Genomic DNA, 17,859 nt, shown 5'->3' with positions numbered 1-17,859 from the left:
ATTATTGTGTTTTACTAATGAAAAATCACATAGGGTATGACCGAATGCCAAATTTTTGTTGCAACTCTATAACACAGCCTGCATTTTTTTTTTAGAACTGTTGAACATTTTGCAGAACGTAATGAAAAAAAAAAAAATAGGAACCTGGCAAAGTTGTAATAACAGACACAGCACATCAGCACGCATAGGGCTAATTTAAGGAAAACAAAAATCAGATCATCTTTTTGCTCCCATACATGCATATCATTTTGTGAATTCTAAACTAAAAAAGAGAAATAAAAAACAAACATTTTACTGTTTTAATTTTTAATATTTTTTTTCTCATTTTGTCCAGTTTTGGCAGCATGAGTTTTTGACTTGGACCCCAGCAAAATGTGGATCAGTTGAGAAAATTTCACTGCCAGTAGAGGACATCTGGACACCTGACATAATTGTCTATGAGTTGTATGTGTTGTTAGTCATGTATTTCATTGTACTTGCATGTGTATATTCTGCGACTAATACCAGCTACTATAGCAGGATACCCATTGATTCCCATTGATATTAAATTTAGAAGGTAGCAGGGAATAAACTTGGATAAATAGCACTAGAAAGAAGGGCAAAATACCCAAGGGGTATATTTAACCCAATAAAAACATTTGGTATTTTGAACAAAATTAAAATACACGAAATTGAACTAGTAGAGAGGCTGCTGTCTCAAAGAAAGGACTTACATAGCAGTTTTACCAGTGGTACCATGTGCCCAATGGTAGATAAACAGGTGGCCCTACTATTCTTAAAAACTATGGGATACACTTTTCCCCTTATAAAATACATGTACTGACCACTTGTTTACGTGATGTCCCCGCCGCCCCAATGCAAGTTTCGCTCTTTCTTCGTCAGGCCATTTTTGGAGTTGTGTGTGAAATTATGTTTGCCTTTTTTCTCTGTTTTTTGGTGTTAATCCAATACACACAAATGAAACACGTGTATAACAAAATATAGTAATTGCAATCATTTTCTGGGAGAAATACTTCATTTTCTGGAATAATTTCATGGGTGCTAACACTTTTGACCATGACTTTATATAAACACACACACATATATATATATATATATATATATATAAAAATTGTCAAGCGGTGACTAGGGACTGTGGTCACCTAACCAATATCTCAAACTAGGAGTGCCCTAGTCAGGGGTAGAGTAAGAGTAGCCAGGACCCCGGGCAGTTTAGAAGACATGGGCCACCCCCATCCCAGGGACCTGATGTATCAGGTGACATGTTACGTGATCCCCTGATTGATCATGTGATGGATCATGTGAGTAATACACAGGTACTCTGGGGCACATTCGTACACAGAAAACTTCGGAATTAGTAGCCCGCATAATGCATTGCACAAATGTTTCCCTTTATGTACGACAATATACATAACATAGCGCTATACAAAATAAAGCAGGGGTGGGAGATTCATTTTCCAGAGAGGTCACATGACAGACCGTGACTATTGTGGAGGCCGAACTAACAGGTTGAAATTAATTCTGTTCAATATTAATATAAAGTAAAAAAAATTGTAATAATTGTATGACTTCATATTGAGCAGTATTAAGTATGCCAATATCCACCTGTATACAATATGACACATAACATAACCCCCTACATATAATATGAGCCCCACACAGCCCCCTTAGTCACCAACCAAAGCAATAAACCTATGGGGCCCTTGTACATGTAAACCATAACAAAACAAAAAAATTTAAAAAAATCTCTCTTTTAGTTAGTTTAAAAACCCAATACATAAATGCACACACATCTGCACAGAAAACCAGTGAAATAAAAAAGAGCAGAAATGAGGGGAGATAGGGGCTAATTTTGCCCTTCACAATTCCCTTTCTGACAGCGGATATTGGCACCTTAAGTTGAAAAGGTATGGCGCCCCTATCAACTGCCTCTATGTAGCTCGACCACTACTCTGGCTGATCAGGCCTCCGCAATAGGTGATCAGATAATGTGGAATGAACGTATATAAATATATACAATATAGATACTAATGGGTTGAGGGGTGTGTATATATCCTCAATATTTTTCAACAATTTGACCAGAAAAAAAACCCTAACAAAGTCCAAGAAGAAACATACATGATGTCCTTGTCAAACAAAGAATAATCCTTCAGATCAAAAAAAGCCTGTCAAGTATCAGGAACCGTACTGGTAGTAGTTCACCTGCTAGTTTATTATGAACAGCATAAACTTCAGCAGGGCTCAGGAAAAATAAACAGAGCCTTTCTGGCATAACGGTAAAACAAAAACCAAAGGATGAAGTTTAAACAGAGTCCTTGCCCTGAATTTAGAGTTCTCAGTGGTTGATAACTTTTGATGGCCAACTGAAAAGTTGGTAAGAAATAGCACGCTTTTGAAACTACTCAGATTTTTTCATGAGGCATAGTATAACACAAAATCTGAAGAGTCACATATTTATATACAACAGGACACAGCAATAGTGATGTGAAGCAGACCTATCAATGTGGGACAGAGAGAAAGCAGTTGTGGCAGTAAATGTTGGAGGAGTTCATAGATAAGAAGCGTTAAAAAGGTTTTGTCCTCTGATAGATGTTTGGTCCAGGGTAGTGATGCCCCCACAAAGTCTGTCGAGCACATTACGGTATGTTTCCACGGTCAGTAAACGCTGTGGATTGGACGATTCATACAACTGCAGCATCCAATCCCCAGCAGGCAGATGTTACAGTAATAGTGGATAGGATTTCATGAAATCTCATCTCCACTATGCCTGCAGAAACACCTCTGGCTTTCCTGCGTAACCAGACATGCGGCACTTCTTTTTAGACCGCAGCATGTCTATTTACCTTGCGGAGACGATCAGTCTCCGCAAGATAAATATCACAGTATAAGTATAGGATGCGGTGATTCTGCATGGTTCAATGAAAACAAGCGGAATCACCGCGCATACAAAAGCCGGCAGCGCTTTGGACGGAGCTGCGTCCAAAGCCCTGCCAATACTGACATTGGAAACATACCATTTAAAGACATAAATCCATGTGACACATTCATTCCTGCTCTCAATGTGTCAAAGGTCATAATAAGTTTGAATTCCAAGATTCTTCTCTCTTGGATGAGAAGTTACCTTTCAATACTGTGACAACGGTGTCACATCCACTTGAAAGACCTCGAGTTATACAGTCACGTCAGGTAATAAATTGTAGGTCTTCTTTAGAGATGGTGGGATTTGTGTCCCATATTAAATGGATTTAGTTTCCTCTGGTGCTGAAGAGGTTAACAAACCTTTCTATGCTGGTCAGAAACATACAGCTGCATTTCAGCTTCTGATCTGGTCATTACCTCTTCCTATAAAAACTGGTGAGACCTTCTTGTCCCTCCCAGTGAAAGATTCATCCTGTGCTGTGTGCTAAAGCTAAGTGGTTGGAGTAGAGTTGTTGTAGTAGTGTTCTGTGTGTGGTTTGCTCTAGTATGTGTGTTTATCTCCTTGGCCCTGTTCCCATTTAGTTCATTCCTCCTTGTCCCTATCCCCCTCCCTATTGTTGGTTAGTACTTTTGTATAATAGAGGTTTTCTGTTATCCCTGTTTTGTATTTTTGTCCTGTGTAAATATCATTTCTGTCCCATGCTTCATGGGGTGGGAGACGGGGCAGATCAGGGATTAACATGAGCATTGTAAGGTCAGAGACTCGGGCCTCTCTACCTTCAAGATTACCCCTGGGACCTCCTGACAAAGCCACGTGTGTAGGTGGTAAAACGCGCGGCGAGGTTGTTTAGCACCCAGCTCTGCACACATTATGACTGCAGGTAATCTACTACTCAAATCGTGTCTAATTCATTCATAATTTACTAACAATATAGTGTATGTTTGGGTTTAAAATTATCCGTGACGGTGGTATGTGTTTTCTATTGGCTGAGGAGAGCATTATTACTGTATTCTACTGTGTATTAACGTTCATTACTAGTATATTGCTTTTCCGGATATATGTAGGCTATTGAGATATGTATGTCTGTCGTCCATTTACCTTACCTATGATCTTCTACATAATTTCTATTACATATGCATGTAGAATAAATGGGTAATTAGATTATTTGCTGCTTTTGTTATCTGGTAATTATTATTTATTGTTTATCTTTATGGACACCTATGTAGGTATACTATTATATTTATAACCTGAAAAGGTTGCACCATTAATTACCAAGAATGATTACTCTAGAACACTGACTGCCATAGAAAATGGGAAAAAAATTCTAAATAATGTACCGTATTTTTCAGATTATAAGGCACACTTTTTTCCCCCAAAATTTGGGGGGAAAATGGGGGTGTGTCTTATAAGGAGTATAAACCTTATCGGCGTGCCTCTGCGGCTGTCCGATGCTGCCATGCCCTGTGTCCAGCGGTGCTGTGGGGGACTCTGCCAACATTTTGTGAAAGGTCAGAGCCCCCGGCAGTTCCATGGTTTCCTCCTGTGCAGTGGACTCCGGGAAAATGACCGCCGGGGGAGGTGCATGCGCAGATGGAGATCTCGGCACCAAGATGAGATTTCAGCGCCGACACAGGGCAGGGCAGGGCAGTGGCAGCATCGGACACAGGGCAGCGGCAGCACCGGACACAGGGCAGCGGGAGCACTGGACACCCGCAGTGGCGTGCCACACATTGGAGCACCCCTCATCCCAGCCTGCGGCCTGCAGCAACGCTCCACTCTTGCCTCCTCCAGCTGTAACCCTGGGACCCTGCTTCACCGCAGCCACCACCCTCGGAAAGCAATAAGACGCATGGATTATAGGAAGCACCACCATTTTATTATAAAAAAAGTTTTTTTTCCTATTTTTCTCCTCAAAATTTGGGGAGCGCCTTATAATCTGAAAAATACGATATATATGAAATATTCATCTGCAAAATTTCTATGAAAACTACAGTAAAAATGAAAGTAATTAGTGCATACATTGGCCAATATATGTGAGCCCATTTGCCACGTCAAGGCGTCCTTGAAAGTTTGGTCCCTGTCCTCATGTCACCTCTCCTTGGCAAAAAACCCCTACAATTTATGGGATAGGAATGGACCAGCTAGCTACCGTATATACTCGTGTATAAGTTGAGATTTTCAGCACTTTTTTTGTGCTGAAAACGCCCCACTCGGCTTATACACGAGTCATGGTCCAGAAAGCCGGCCGACCGGGGAGGGGGAGCGGTGGAGCAGCGGCAGGAGCCAGCGGCTGCGGTTGTAACTGTGCCACTGCTAAAGAGAAATGAATATTCATTTCTCTTATAGCAGTGACAGCTGCAGCCGCCGACTTCCAGAAGACATCATACTCACCCTCCTCATGCCGTCGCTGTCGCTGCATCTCCATTCTTCCCGGTGCTGGCAGCTCTTACTGTTTTGAGCGATCACGTGGCACCGCTCATTGAGGTAATGAATTTGCACTGCTTTCCTCTCCCATAGGCGTGGAGTGCATATTTATTACCTTAATGAGCGGTGCCAAGTGAACGCTCAGCACAGGAAACGCTGCTGGAAGCCAGATCGAGGTGCTGCTCCTGCAATGGCACGCTGGAGGAGGGTGAGTAAGATTTTTTTTAGTTTTTTTTTAAGCTTGCCTACCAGGTAAGGAGGGGGTGAGCCATGCATACAACATGGAACCGGGGGCGCCATGCATAAAACTACAGGACTGGGGGGCCATACATACAACGAGTGGATAGGGGTAGCCACGCATAGCAGGACAGCAACGGGTGGATCAGGGGACAATGCATAACCGGCTTATACTCGAGTCAATAAGCTTTCCCAGTTTTCGTGGTAGAATTAGGTGCTGCAGCTTATACTCGGGTCGGCTTATACTCGAGTATATACGGTACTTAAAATCACCTGTGGCTGATAGGAATGGGAGTGCACATGTTCAAAAAGGGTTTGATCTAAATAGAGAAAAAGAACCAGCACATCCAAGCTAATGTGAACAGGTGCCAACCAAAAAATGTATAACTTTAAAAACTATAAGGTTGCACCATGAATTACCAAGAATGATTTCTCTAGAACACTGAAACTACATTACTGCCAAATTGTGCTGGTCCTTTTTCTCTATTTGTATCAAACCCTTTTAACCCCTTAACGATCAGAGGTATTTTTGGTTTTGCATTTTCATTTTTTGCTCCCCTTCTTCTTAGAGTCATAACGTTTTTATTTTTTGGTGAAAATGGCCATTTGAGGGCTTTTTTCTTGCAGGACAAGTTGAACTTTTGAACGACACCATTGGTTTTAACATATCTTGTACTGGAAAACGGGAAAAAAATTCCAAGTGCAGTGAAATTGCAAAAAAAAGTGCAATCCCACAGTTCTTTTTTGCTTTTTTTTTCCATGTTCATTAAATGCTAAAACTGACCTTCCTTTATAATTCTCCAGGTCTTTATGAGTTCATAGACACCAAACATGTCTAGGGTTTTTTTTAATTACTATAAGTGGTGAAAAAAAATTCCAAAGCTTGTTAAAAAAATTTCCGACTCCCGTAGCGTCTCCATTTTTCGGGATCTCAGTTTGGGTGAAGACTTATTTTTTGCATGCTGAGCTGATATTTTTAATTATACCATTTTGGTGCAGATACGATCTTTTGATCTCCCGTTATTGCATTTTAAAATTAAATTCTCCAATATTTATTGTCACAACGGTTTATCCCCTTCCCACAATGATAGTTCTGCTTCCCGTCACTTGTCTTATTTACTGCATTATTCCTGTGTCCTGTTATGTATAAATACAGTATGAGACTTCAGATTTTGTGTTATACTATGCCTGATGAAGAGACCTGAGTAGTTTTGAAAGCTTACAATTTGTTACCATCTTTTCTGTTAGCCATTAAAAAGGTATCAACCTCTGAGGGTTCTCAAATTGTAATGTTTTCCTGATTTCTTTAGCACTGTGCCCTTTTCAGGCATGTGTCTTATTTTAAAATATGGTGTTTTCTTGACAAATTGGGCAGTGTCCACAACCAAAATGGAAAAAATGGAAGCAGCACTGGAAAAATAGTGCAAATTAAAGGACTTTAATGACCCCTGGGGTCTGAGAAAGATTCATACTATGATCTGAAACTACCATATAGTCTAGAGAGCTGATAGCCATAGTTTTGTAGAGTAGCCATGAAGCTCCAAGGTAAAGGTCAGGTTGTGAGGAACTGCTGCTGAAATTATAGCCCCATCGCCCCTGAAGCCAGTGTGAAGTATTGTATTGAGATACTAGAGGAACCACTATTGATAACTCGCAGTTTGGGCATTTCTATGTTTTACCATGAAGTGACTTTCACCAGGGGAAATGTTATGTTATTTTCCCGTGACTAGCTGTTCTTTCTATATATAGCCAAATTCTGAAGTAAAGGCCATTTCTATATTTTATGCAAAACCCTTTGTTCTTGCAAGCCTCCCCGCTTACACAGAAAGCTAAAATGACAAAACACCTTTTGATGAATACAGTCTACAGTTTCGTAAAGTACTATTCTTGGGAAAAAGATCAGGCAGCTGAAAAAACTATGTGTGGATTTGACAAATAAGAATGTTTTAAATAGAGATGAAAATGTTCTCACAAGGCAGTAGATAAAGAAAATGTAGCGACGCTAATAATGGGAAGGACGAAAATAATGGAAAAATGTATTGTAAGTAAAAGTATTGCTTTTATGGTATGATTATATGTACTTTATCTTTTCTGCAGCATAGATGAGGATAAATCACAGCGTACTCCCTTTGTATATGTCAATCACACTGGACGTGTGCGATATGACAGAATGCTTCGAGTGGTCAGCTCATGTAACCTAGGCATCTTCAACTTCCCATTTGATGTTCAAAACTGCTCTTTGACCTTTGGTTCATACATGCACACAGGTTTGTACTACAGGATCATATATTCAAATAAGACTTACTGCTCAAACCTATGAATGCGGGAAATGGCACAAGTAATACATACATGCATAAATGAAAATGTAGCACACAGTTTAAAAAAATATGTCAAAAAGAAAGAACACATCAAGCTAAATAACGTAGTATAGGTCACCAAATTTACTTTCCCTGTGTTAAAAGGGTTATCAGTGTATATCATACTGATGGTCTATCTACAGGATAGGTCATAAATATCAAATTGAGGGTAGGATGGGGAGAGGGGTCAGATGCCCGGCACAACCGCTAATCATTGGTTGCTAGCTCCAGAGGATATTGGGTGTTAACGCTAAATGGTGCTGAAAAAACACAACTCCATTCAATGTGTAGCAGGCTGCAGCTACAACTGAAAATGGCAGATCAGCTTCTATTCTTCAGACCCTGGAGCTAAAGCAGCTGATCGTGGATTTGTCGGAATCCAACTTCCACTGGTTATGGTCAGAGCAGTATGACAATTAATCTTATTGTCTCACCACAGACAACCCCCTTTATATGGCAGCTGTGGGTCCTGCGTTTATCTCTACCCTTAACCAACAGGTGATTCTGCCATTGCAAGCGCCATCCTTTCTAACACAAGAGAAAAAAAATCTCGGCTGGTAAATATACTCTATCACTCCTGAAGGATACACTGCGGTTACACTGTGTATCATATTAAATTATTGGGCAAAACTAGTGGCTTCTTTTCAGGCTTACAGTGGCTTGCCAAAGTATTGACCCCTTGACTTTTTACCTATTTTGTTACATTATAACCTGTGTTTAAATATTTTGTAATCTGATTTGTGCGTGATGCACCAGCACTAAATCGTCTAAGCCGGTAAAATAACTAAAAATTAACATGTGCATATGTATTCATCACTTTGAGTTGAAGCCCCTAAATTTTTTCTGGTGCAAGCAATTACCTAATGCTAATGCTGCACCGCTTTGTGGCATGATGCCGTATCAGCGGGTGTCAAAGTCACCGGAGTGATATTACCCCAATAAGCTGGTTCTGACTCTCCTGAAGAATCTCAATGAGAGGAAAGGCGTTGGGATTAGCGTAACCCCTTCATTCAAAAATCTTATGAATCTACACCACCTTCTCTTATATTGGTGGATTGGGTGAGACTGTTCCTAACTTTATTCTTCCATAATGATGGTTGCTTAATCACTTATTGCTAAACCAATTATTGGCCTATGAATTGTCGTGTGTTAGCACTCAGCCAAATGTGAGATTTGTTGGCATCTTCATTAAAACGTATTAACCTGGTCCATTCAGGGTTGCCAGAGTTTATATTATCTTTCCTGTTTTGCCACTACTGATGGATTATTGTTATGTTTCTTATGTGGCGCTTCACTAGCTTCTACTTTTTTAACAAATTTATGTTTCTTTTGAAATTTTAATAATGATGTATTTATTAAAAGTTAAGTTTTAGTTCCACTTTTTGCTAAATAATCCCTCAGGGGTCTAGTTTCCAAAATGGTGTCACTTGTTGTGGGTTTCCATTGTTTAGGCACATCAGGGGCTCTCCAAACGCGACATGGCAACTGCTAATTATTCCAGCATATTTTACATTCAAAAAGTCAAACGGCGCTCCTTTCCTTTCAAGCCCTGCTATGCACGCAAACAATTGTTTTCCTCCACATACTGGGTATTAGCATACTCAGGAGCAATTGCACAACAAATTGTATGGAGCAATTTATCTTGTTACCCTTATGAAAATGCAAAATTTGGAGCTAAAAAAAGATTTATCTGTGAAAAATTTGTTTTTTTTATTTTAACGTCTCTATGTTATAAACTTTTGTGAAGCACTTGTAGGTTCAAGGTGCTCAATACACATCTAGATAATTTTCCTAAGGGCTCATACTCATTTGCAAGAGACTCACATGATTCTCTCGCATGAAAACCTGGCACTGCTACCGGCACTCGGACCGGAGCGTGCGGCTACATATATTTCTAAGCAGCTGCATGCTCCGCTCTGAGTGCCAGCGGCAGTGCCAGGTTTTCATGCAAGAGGCTCGCATGAGAATCGTGCGAGTCTCTCGCAAATGAGTATGAGCCCTTAAGGATCTAGTTTCCAAAATGGTGTCACTTGTGGAGGTTTCCAATGTTTAGGCACATCAGGGGCTCTTCAAACGCGACATGGCGTCCGCTAACTATTCCAGCATATTTTACATTCAAAAAGTCAAATGGCGCTCCTTCCCTTCCAAGCCCTGCCGTGCGCCCAAACAGTAGATTTTCCCACATATGGAGTATCGGCATGCTCAGGAGAAATTGCCCAACAAAATGTATGGTCCATTTTCTCCTGTTAACCTCGTGAAAGTAAAAAAAATTAGGTCTAAAAGAAAATTTTTGCTATAGTAAAGTAAATGTTTATTTTTTCCTTCAACATTCCAAAAATTCCAGTGAAGCACCTGAAGGATTAATAAACTTTTTGAATGTGGTTTTGAGCACCTTGATGGGTGCAGTTTTAGAATGGTGTCATTTTGGGGTATTTTCTGTCATATAAGCCCCTCAAAGTCACTTCAAATGTGAGGTGGACCCTAAAAAAATGGTTTTGCAAATTTTGTTGTAAAAATGAGAAATCGCTGGTCAACTTTTAACCCTTATAACCTCCTAACAAAAACAATTGTTTTAAAAATTGTGCTGATGTAAAGTAGACATGTGGGAAATGTTATTTATTAACTATTTTGTGCGATATGACTCTCTGATTTAAGGGTATAAAAATGAAAAATTTGAAAATTGCGAAATTTTCACAATTTTTGCCAAATTTCTTTTTTTTTCGCAAATAGACACAAGTCATATCAATGAAATTTTACTACTATCATAAAGTACAATATGTCATGAGAAAACATTCTCAAAATCACTGGGATCCATTTAAGCGTTGCAGAGTTATGACCTCATAAATTGACAGTGGTCAGAATTGTAAAAATTGGCCTGGTTAGGAAGGTGAAAACAGACTTCTGGGTGACGAGGTTAATCAAAATGGCGCCAGAGACACCTGCAGTGTAGCATAATATATGCCTAATATGCATATATGCTTTAGTCCTATACTATCATTGGAAAAAAAAATTATCTTCATCAAAGTGGCGGCAGCGCCTGCGCAGTAGCATCGATAGTGGTCCGATAGATGCTGCTGCGAAAGCGCCGCCGACGGTGCCATTTTGCTGGAGAAAATTTATAAGACTAAAGCATAAATGCATGTATCATGCAACAGCTCAGGTGCCGCCACCAGTGCCATTTTGATGAATGTAAATATTTTTTTGTAACTCCACAATATGATATGCAACATGTAAATTCAGGGGCAGGTCAGTGAAGGATCAGTGACCTGTCATAAGCTATAAGGATGAATATGTAGTCAAAGCACCACATTAAGACCCCCCACAGGCCGCCCCTGAGCTTGAGAATCTCATTAATTGAAAACTACAAATACAGATTAAGCAACCACAAGACAGATTTCATCAACCCAGGTATCATTTTAATCAATATAAAAGCGCCAACCTGACACTATCTGTAGGTTACTGTACACAATCCTGCTGCCAGGTTGCCTTTAAAGCATTTTCTATGTTCATGAGATGTTAAAACTTAAAATGTATTTTTTCAGGTGCTTTTGATCTTGGTGTACAGTAAAATGTCATTTCTCACAATGAGTATTTGCTGTGTATTTTCATTGCACAAAAAATGCACCAGCAAAGTGGATGGGATTTATAGACATCTCATGCCCCCTGTTCCTTTTTCTTATGGTGCATAAATTGACCTGTGGTCCATTTTTTAATATCCGTAACATGTCATTTTCTGTTTTAAATATGCGTTTTATTTGCGGATTTTTCCCATTGATTTGAATGAGATGAGGAAAATCCACAGATAAAAATGCATATGCATTACTAGTGTCACGCTCGCGCCTTGGCTGAATGGCGCGAGCCGGGGGGTTGTGGCCCCACTGTGCCACAAACCAGACTACCCTGGAAGGGGCGTGACTACGACAGCTACCTCAGTCTTCACTGGAGCCTCTGATAGTGAGGTCAGGCTTGTGCGGCAGGTAGCAGTCGGGTGCCACTCCAGGGTGGTGTCTGGCTGTGGCTGCTGATCCCATTCGGGGACAAGTCACCTGGACAGGTGTGACTAACAGGCAGGCTGAGACACTGGGCAAGCGGGCACGGCTTGGTACACTGGCAGGCAGGCACGGCTTGGAGACACACGGCTTGGAGACACTGGGCAAGCGGGCACGGCTTGGAGACACTGGGCAAGGGGGCACGGCTTGGAGACACTGGGCAAGCGGGCACGGCTTGGAGACACTGGGCAAGCGGGCACAGCTTGGAGACACTGGGCAAGCGGGCACGGCTTGGAGACACTGGGCAAGCGGGCACGGCTTGGAGACACTGGGCAAGCGGGTGTGGTATATGAGAGAACAGGTTTGGACCTGTTCACACAGGAGGTGCAGGTATGGATATAGGCAGGAAAGAGTGGAATATGAAGGAACAGGTTAGGACCTGTTCACACAAGAGGTGCAGGTATGGATATAGGCAGGAAGGAGTGGAGTATGAAGGAACAGGTTTGGACCTGTTCACACAAGAGGTGCAGGTATGGATATAGGCAGGAAGGAGTGGAATATGAAGGAACAGGTTTGGACCTGTTCACACAGGAGGTGCAGGTAGGCAGAGCCACAGGAGTGCGGAGTAGGCAGAGCCGCAGGAGTGCGGAGTAGGCAGAGCCGCAGGAGTGCGGAGTAGGCAGGGCCGCAGGAGTGCGGAGTAGGCAGGGCCGCAGGAGTGCGGAGTAGGCAGAGCCGCAGGAGTGCGGAGCAGGCAGAGCGGCTAAGGAGCCGAGCAGGCAGAGCGGCTAAGGAGCCGAGCAGGCAGAGCGGCTAAGGAGCCGAGCAGGCAGAGCGGCTAGGGAGCCGAGCAGGCAGAGCGGCTAGGGAGCCGAGCAGGCAGAGCGGCTAGGGAGCCGTGCAGGCAGAGCGGCTAGGGAGCCGTGCAGGCAGAGCGGCTAGGGAGCCGTGCAGGCAGAGCGGCTAGGGAGCCGTGCAGGCAGAGCGGCTAGGGAGCCGTGCAGACAGAGCGGCTAGGGAGCCGTGCAGACAGAGCGGCTAGGGAGCCGTGCAGACAGAGCGGCTAGGGAGCCGTGCAGACACACAGATAGGGAGGACACAAGGAAAGACACGGCAGAGAAGGAACCACAGACAAGAAGACAGATAGACAGAGGTAAGACTGAGTTCAGACAGAGACACAAGGACCAGGATATTCTGCCTCCTGGCAGGCGGACAAGGTACAAAGCGAGACAAATAGTATTCTTACAGTGAAGGAGATACACAGAACAGGGCCTGGCTTCCTCAGCAGCAAGATGCTAACTGAGTATACACATTGCACAGGCCATGTTTCAGTGGCTGTGGCATGGTTAAATAGTCCAGGGCTCTAGGTAATTGGTCAGGGACCCATTAGCCAGGTGCACCCTGACTGCATAAGAACCAGAGAGTTCAGGCGCCGTCCCCCTATACACACAGTCAGGAAACATGGAGAGCAAGCAGGAAAACAAGAGGCATAGCACATGGAGCTCAGGGCTGGTAACAGACATAATTCACAGCATGGCTTGAAGCAGAAAGTAAGTTGGTGTGCGGGGGATGGGAGGCCATGCAGTGATGCCAGCAGGGTTGTTACAGTACCCCCCCTTTACGGCCCCTCTTCCTCAAGCCTGCCAGAATGACCAGAATAAGGAGTACTGGACCGCACACAGTCCAAGCTGACAGGGCATCCTTCTGGTACGATGAAGTAGGTGTGCCATCTGGAATCACCGAGTGCCAAGTTTCTTGGTGCCCAACAGCTTCCCACACAGAGGGTACAAAGACTTCTTCCTCCTGATTGTCTGAAAGTAGGGACCTGGAAGCTTCAGACTTGATCCCTACATCAGCCGGCCAGCTGGAAACTGAAGACACATTCACTAAGTCCAATTTCAGCCCGTTATCAAAAGAAAATTTGACCTCCTCCAGGAGGGTGAGAAACGGAGTTACGTAGGTCATTGTTCCAACCTCTTCATCCACCTGCCATATGGAAGCTGGAGGCATACATATAGGGAGCCATTTCAGCCTGTTACCCTGAAAAAACTGGACCACATCTTCCTGGTTAGAGGATTAGTGAAGCTCTGTCTCGGGACCTTCACCCCTAGGCCACAGGGGGCTGAAGGCATACACTCAGGATCCATATTCAGCACTTTATCCTGAGGAATACAATCAAGAGGCAGCAGTGCTCTTGGGAGCAGAACACTGGTATAGTCACTGGGGATGTGTGAGGAGACTGAGATCGCCTCCCCCTCTTCAGAGGCATCCTCACACCTTGACTCGGTGACTAGCAAACCAGGTGAAGAAGACGACTTTGCTGACTGAATGCGACGCACGGGAACCAGACACCTCTTGTCACTTGGTTGTTTCAAGTGTGGTGCCTTGCTGGGTCTCCAAACATAAATGGGCATCAGGATCTCTGGTTCAGAATGACCCATGGGAATACCAGACAGCCAATGGAAGACGAACTTCTTTGTATACAAAGCTCCGACCTGGAGCTGTAGTTGTCCTTGCAGGACTCGACTGTTCTCAAAGAGGGCTCGGCCACCTTTAGATAATGCCCACGCCGGGTTCTGGAGCTGAAGAATGGAGATCACACACTGACTCTGTATGGCTGGTGGCTCGAACACCCCAAACCTCCCAGAAGGCAACGAAACAGTCATAGGCTTTAATGGAGAGGGAGGACTCTCGCCTGGGACAGCCTCCCCTACTGGCCCAGGGTTCTGGAGTACAGACTTCACAGGGCAGAGGCCAGACTCTGGCTGCAACTTGGCCCGCTTCTTCTTTTTAGACCTCTTGGATCCTGCACGATAGGTCGCATCGGCAGACTTGGGAACAGATGATGGCTGGACGGTCATAGGTGGTTGAGATGTTTTACCCACAGGTTCCTCTTGTCTGGTCTGTCTCTGGAAGCTTGGAGGGGAAGACTTTTCAGGAGCAGCTGGACGAGGCACATCAAAGACTTTACGGAAGGCCACCAGGAAGGCCCCTAGGTTCATGACGATAGGATCCCCTGCTTCCCAGAGGGGAGTAATCCATATCAGAGCATCTCCTGCTAGGTAGGACATGATGTATCCCACCTTGAACCGGTCAGAGGGGAACCAGGCTGCATTCTGCAGGATCTGGTGCAGGCACTTTTTCAGGAACCCTTGGCACTCAGTAGGATTCCCATAGAACCTGGGCGGGTCTGCTGGGTCGTGCTCTTCATAGGCCAGGAGCTGATTGTAGAGGGCATTGGAGATGATGATTGGTTCAGAGGTCTCCACAATCGGAACCACGCAGGACGGAACAAATTCCTCTGGTTGCTCATACTGGCGGAACACAGGTTCATGACGCTCTGTTAGCGGAAGGACATGGGACTCAGCCGGGACCATGGCCTGTGCAAACTGTCACGCTCGCACCTTGGCTGAATGGCGCGAGCCGGGGGGTTGTGGCCCCACTGTGCCACAAACCAGACTACCCTGGAAGGAGCGTGACTACGACAGCTACCTCGGTCTTCACTGGAGCCTCTGATGGTGAGGTCAGGCTTGTGCGGCAGGTAGCTGTCGGGTGCCACTCCAGGGTGGTGTCTGGCTGTGGCTGCTGATCCCACTCGGGGACAAGTCACCTGGACAGGTGTGACTAACAGGCAGGCTGAGACACTGGGCAAGCGGGCACGGCTTGGTACACTGGCAGGCAGGCACGGCTTGGAGACACTGGGCAAGTGGGCACGGCTTGGAGACACTGGGCAAGCGGGCACGGCTTGGAGACACTGGGCAAGCGGGCACGGCTTGGAGACACTGGGCAAGCGGGCACGGCTTGGAGACACTGGGCAAGCGGGCACGGCACGGCTTGGAGACACTGGGCAAGCGGGCACGGTATATGAGAGAACAGGTTTGGACCTGTTCACACAGGAGGTGCAGGTATGGATATAGGCAGGAAGGAGTGGAATATGAAGGAACAGGTTAGGACCTGTTCACACAAGAGGTGCAGGTATGGATATAGGCAGGAAGGAGTGGAGTATGAAGGAACAGGTTTGGACCTGTTCACACAAGAGGTGCAGGTATGGATATAGGCAGGAAGGAGTGGAATATGAAGGAACAGGTTTGGACCTGTTCACACAGGAGGTGCAGGTAGGCAGAGCCGCAGAAGTGCGGAGTAGGCAGAGCCGCAGGAGTGCGGAGTAGGCAGAGCCGCTGGAGTGCGGAGTAGGCAGGGCCGCAGGAGTGCGGAGTAGGCAGGGCCGCAGGAGTGCGGAGTAGGCAGGGCTGCAGGAGTGCGGAGTAAGCAGAGCCGCAGGAGTGCGGAGCAGGCAGAGCGGCTAAGGAGCCGAAAAGGCAGAGCGGCTAAGGAGCCGAGCAGGCAGAGCGGCTAAGGAGCCGAGCAGGCAGAGCGGCTAGGGAGTCGTGCAGGCAGAGCGGCTAGGGAGCCGTGCAGGCAGAGCGGCTAGGGAGCCGTGCAGACAGAGCGGCTAGGGAGCCGTGCAGACAGAGCGGCTAGGGAGCCGTGCAGACAGAGCGGCAAGGGAGCCGTGCAGACAGAGCGGCTAGGGAGCCGTGCAGACACACAGATAGGGAGGACACAAGGAAAGACACGGCAGAGAAGGAACCACAGACAAGGAGACAGATAGACAGAGGTAAGACTGAGTTCAGACAGAGACACAAGGACAAGGATATTCTGCCTCCTGGCAGGCAGACAGAGAACAGACAACGCACTGGAAACAAGACTCGGGGACCAGGATATTCTGTCTCCTGGCAGGCGGACAAGGTACAAAGCGAGACAAATAGTATTCCTACAGAGAAAGAGATACACAGAACAGGGCCTGGCTTCCTCAGCAGCAAGATGCTAACTGAGTATACACATTGCACAGGCCATGTTTTAGTGGCTGTGGCAGGGTTAAATAGTCCAGGGCTCTAGGTAATTGGTCAGGACCCATTAGCCAGGTGCACCCTGACTGCATAAGAACCAGAGAGTTCAGGCGCCGTCCCCCTATACACACAGTCAGGAAACATGGAGATCAAGCAGGAAAACAAGAGGCATAGCACATGGAGCTCAGGGCTGGTAACAGACAGAACTCACAGCATGGCTTGAAGCAGAAAGTAAGTTGGTGTGCGGGGGATGGGAGGCCATGCAGTGATGCCAGCAGGGTTGTTACAACTAGTGTATTTTTCGCCATGGAAAAGCATTAAAAATTCATATAATTCATACACATGTTGTCAAAATTGTTGGTACCCCTCGTTTAATGACAGAAAAACTCACAATGGTGACAGAAATAACTTGAATCTGACAAAAGTAATAATAAATCAAAGGTCTATGAACATGAACAAATGAAAGTCACACATTGGTTTTCAACCATGCTTTCAAAAAAAATCATGAAATAGGCATGGACAGAAAGGATGGTACCCCTGAAAATAATGTGACAAAAGGGACAAGTTAAATCAAGGCATGTCCACAAATTAGCATCACAGGTGTCTTCAATCTTGTAATCAGTGAGTGGGCCTGTATATAGGGCTACAGATACTCATTGTGCATGGTGTGTATCATACTCAACATGGACCAGAGGAAGTGAAGGAAAGAGTTGTCTCAGGAGATTAGAAAGAAAATTATAGACAAACATGTTAAAGGTAAAAGTTATAAGACCATCTCAAAGCAGCTTGATGTTCCTGTGACTACAGTTGCACATATTATTCAGAAATTATAAGATCCATGGGACTGTAGCCAACCTCCCTGGATGTGGCCGCAGGAGGAAAATTGATGACAAATCAAAGAGACACATAATATGAATGACAATAAAAGAGCCCAGGAAAACTTCTAAACAGATTAAAGGTGAACGTCAAGCTCCAGGAACATCATTGTCAGATCGCACCATCCGTCCTTGTATGAGCCAAAGTGGACTTCATGGGAGACGACCAAGGAGGGCACCATTGTTGAAAAAAAATCATTAAAAGCC

The 17,859-nt window shown here is 44.7% G+C and overlaps 1 protein-coding gene across 1 annotated transcript in view; it reads left to right on the top strand.

The window, feature by feature from the left end:
• The first annotated feature begins 379 nt into the window (after positions 1-379).
• Positions 380-17,859, top strand: part of LOC141100654 (5-hydroxytryptamine receptor 3A-like) — a 40,384-nt gene continuing 22,904 nt past the window's right edge. Inside the window, exons 1-2 of the mRNA XM_073589268.1 lie at positions 380-444; positions 7,679-7,848. Coding sequence (XP_073445369.1) covers positions 7,752-7,848 — 97 coding nt within the window. The 5' untranslated portion in view covers positions 380-444; positions 7,679-7,751. The remainder of the gene's footprint in view (positions 445-7,678; positions 7,849-17,859) is intronic.

The sequence above is a fragment of the Dendrobates tinctorius genome, unplaced genomic scaffold, assembly GCF_039654945.1.
Source record: "Dendrobates tinctorius isolate UK_male_01 unplaced genomic scaffold, ASM3965494v1 ptg000107l, whole genome shotgun sequence".
NCBI classification, from domain to species: domain Eukaryota; kingdom Metazoa; phylum Chordata; class Amphibia; order Anura; family Dendrobatidae; genus Dendrobates; species Dendrobates tinctorius.
The sequence above is the reverse complement of the archived record's forward strand: the minus strand, read 5'-3'. Positions and strand labels throughout refer to the sequence as shown.